This window comes from Poecilia reticulata, unplaced genomic scaffold (genome assembly GCF_000633615.1).
Source record: "Poecilia reticulata strain Guanapo unplaced genomic scaffold, Guppy_female_1.0+MT scaffold_212, whole genome shotgun sequence".
NCBI lineage: Eukaryota > Metazoa > Chordata > Actinopteri > Cyprinodontiformes > Poeciliidae > Poecilia > Poecilia reticulata.
This window is the reverse complement of record NW_007615022.1, coordinates 473,885-477,270: the sequence shown is the minus strand read 5'-3', so window position 1 is coordinate 477,270 and position 3,386 is coordinate 473,885. Positions and strand designations below refer to the sequence as shown.

The 3,386-nt window shown below is 49.5% G+C and overlaps 1 protein-coding gene across 2 annotated transcripts in view; it reads right to left on the bottom strand.

The window, feature by feature from the left end:
* Positions 1–2,779, bottom strand: part of srpk3 (SRSF protein kinase 3) — an 11,067-nt gene extending 8,288 nt beyond the window's left edge. Inside the window, exons 1-3 of one of the 2 annotated variants that reach the window (XM_008402327.2) lie at positions 2,319–2,779; positions 1,483–1,564; positions 34–467 (exon numbers count right to left, since the gene is read on the bottom strand). In XM_008402327.2, the coding sequence (XP_008400549.1) occupies positions 34–467; positions 1,483–1,564; positions 2,319–2,328 (526 nt within the window). In that variant the 5' untranslated portion in view covers positions 2,329–2,779. The remainder of the gene's footprint in view (positions 1–33; positions 468–1,482; positions 1,565–2,318) is intronic. The other variant, XM_017303209.1, reaches the window with a different exon arrangement.
* Positions 2,780–3,386: the final 607 nt, after the last annotated feature.

Genomic DNA, 3,386 nt, shown 5'->3' with positions numbered 1-3,386 from the left:
CAGGTGACTGGGTGGTCTGGTGGGGACTCTGGGGAACAGGTGAATGATGGGGACTCTGGGGAACAGGTGACTGGGTGGTCTGGAAAGGACTCTGGGGAACAAGTGACTGGGTTTTCTGGTGGGGACTTTCAGGATGTGGTGACTGGTCTCTCTGAAGTGGTTGAGTAATATGGTTTGGACTGTGGGAACTTGGTGGCTGTGCTGAATGATGGGGGCTTTGGGGAACAGGTGACTGGGTTGTCTGGTTTGGAATCTGGGACATTAGGGACTGCTGGGGACCTTGAAGGCAAGGTGTCTGGATGGATCTCTCGGGGAAAATTGTGCCAGACTCTGGACCCTCTGGACCTTCCCCGTCGGTGCCGTTTGTAGGACCTTCTGGGGGGAGCTGGTCTTTTTGGGCATCATTCTGTAATGGTATTTGGAGGGGAGTACCATCAGTCTTCAGAAAATCACTGCCCTCTTCAGGCCTGAAAAGGGAATTAAGGATGGAAAACAATTTCAGAATGCAACATTTGGAATAGAAAATTCCATTTTGATCCAGTTTATTCACAACGAAACAATGATACAATAAAAACGGCTGTCAGTTTTAATCCAATCAGTCATCTCTGCATCTGGATTTATGCAGAAGGTTTCTATACGAGTCCAATTCAACTTCCAGGACTGATGCAGCTGTGGCCCCGGGATCATATCCCAGACTCCTTCATCTCTCTGCCTGCCATCTGTCTGATGATATGATACCTGGAGGTTTCAACCACACCTCGCTCTCCTCGATACCATCAATGAATTGGGTACACATACAACTCCTTTGCAAGATCTGCTTTAGGCAGGATGGTAATCTGGTCTTTGCTCTACCTTAAAACCCTTCATTTATTGGCAATGTGCAACCGAAAGAACAGAGGCGATGTTCTCTCGGGTAACTGCAGAAGATCATTTTACTGGAAGCTCTTAACCGCCACACTGAGCGCGCTCAGTCCGGTCCGTCATGGGAATGTCTGGGATGATGTGGAGGGAYGCAGCACCCGGTCCTGACGGCGTCCATGAGCTCTGGCTGACCAGTGTAAACTAAAAGCAGCTGCAGATGATGTCAGGGTGTCTGCAGCTCAGGTGTCGGCCCCAGTGAGCGCGCTCGGCTATTTCGGTGCTGCTGAGGCCATCGGACATGTCACATGGAGCTGCTGCACCCCGGCTCTGGATCCAGCTTCTGCTTCTATTTGTGGCTCCATGAGTCTGCGGGTCAGCGGACCTATGTCTGTCACTGTGTGGTTCCGGTGAGCCGACCCGGTTCTGTCGGACTGACACCAGGAAAGAAAATTATTCAGAACCAGAACATGGCGGGTTTCTACTGTGGATCCACCTTCAATCACTTTGATCTGCAGACTCCTCCCCCTGCTAAGCCCCTCCCTCTGCAGCGACATCACTTCCTGCTGTGACACGCCCCTCAGTGTTTACGTTGGTCTTTATGTGTGAGATCTGCGTCCCTACCTGCTGTCCTCAGCTCGGACTCTCCGGTGCTTCTTGCCTCGCCGTCGTTTCTTGCCTGTGGGGGCGGAGCTTCCGACAGCCGCTGAGAAAAACAACAAACAGTCAGAGTCCGTCCCCATCACTCACCACCAGAGCCAGAACCCGGTGACTTCAGGTTCTGGATAGAACTTATGGGCCCAACGCCAGACTCAAATATTACATCAGATAAGATCGGCTCTCCAGCAGTCGGGGATCAAACCACCGAGTGACTCCATCATGGCTATTTAGAGCGGCTGATCTGTGGCATCACAGCCAAAGCTCCTCACAGAGACAGCTTCCCCAAAGTTTATCCAGGTTAAGATAACCAGAATTAACCAGATAACCTAGATTCAACTAACCGGACGTTCAGGGTTAAGATAACCAGAATTAACCAGATAACCTAGATACAACTAACCGGACGTTCAGGGTTAAGATAACCAGAGTTCGTCAGTAGACTCAGTCTAAGTTAATCTGCTCGGTATTGGAGAAGATTTCTTCATCATTTCTTCATCAGTTCTTACAGGAAGCTGTTTCAGAATCTGGACCGGACCCCAGCAGAACCTGGTCAGGTTCTGACCATGAAGGACCTCAGAGCAGCAGCTCGGAACCAGAACATTTAAGGTTAAAATGAAAGCAGTGCAGCAGAATCTCAGTATTTCTGGGTCAACTGATCTAGACCGGAAGCTGGAGCATCTCTGGACCACCTGATCCGAACTGACAGAAATAAAGTAAAAAGTGTTTTTAATGGAGTCTGGTGGAGACGCTGCTGGACCCAGACTCACGGAACCTCCCCCTGAACCGGGTCAGGCCTTCTTTACCTATCAGCATGTCCGGTTCCTGTCTTCCAGCCGAACCGGTTCTCAGACAGAACCTTTCCAAGCAGCAGCAGAAGCAGGGTCTGAAACGCGGAGATGGTCCGGACGGGACCGGACCGCGGCCTGTCGGTCAGCAGACGGTTCGGCTCCGTTAGCTCCGTTAGCTTTCCTACTGGTTCCGGATCGGACTCCGGGTGTCTGTACCGGCTGGATCCCGGTTCTGTGTCGGCTTTGGGACGGGGTCCGTTCCGTTAAAGAGGCTGTGCAGCACGTGCTGGTTCGGTTCTGCCCTGAACGAACTCAACAGCTGCTCGGTTTGACACCGGACACCCGGCTCTGCGCATGCGCACTGACCTGTCAGGCTGAAACCGAGCAGGGGCGGATGTGGAGGATGTGGGGCCGAGGGTCAGTCTGTCCTGACAGGAAGTGAGATCAGAGAAAACAGGAAGGCGAAAGACTCTCCATAAAGTTTCCATTGATGTTCCCTTCCTGTTAGTGGAAACATGAAGGTTTTATCCCGTCCAGAACCAAGAACCTGATCAGATGGAGCTGGTTCTGTCACTTTCATGAAAACGTAGCTGATCTTTATTGGTACTGAAGGGATAAATCCAAACCAAGAGAACCTAAAACCAGTTCTGAGATTTACAGCGCCGTTTGTAAAGTTACAGTCAAATATTAACAGCAATAATTTGGGTTATTTGACCTGTAAAAAGAGGAAAAATTTGGGGTTCAACTTATATTTTCATCTTGTTATTCATTCATTTACAAATGTCAATTTCAAACTACATACAAACATAGCAATATACAAACTAAATATTTAATTCAAAGGTAAGTAGTTTGTAAGCTACTTAGCTTATTTAGATTACTAATTAAGCTAAGTATGTAGATCAGTGGTTCTACATACTTCGATCGAACTCCAGGGGTTCGGTGGAGCCTCTGCAGGAGGTAAAGACACATGAACTTGTGTAAAGTCGTGATGACGCCCCGCTTTGCCGTCACTTGCTGCAGAGGATCACGTTACATAGCTGAGCCAATCAGAGGATCACGTTACATTGCTGAGCCAATCAGAGG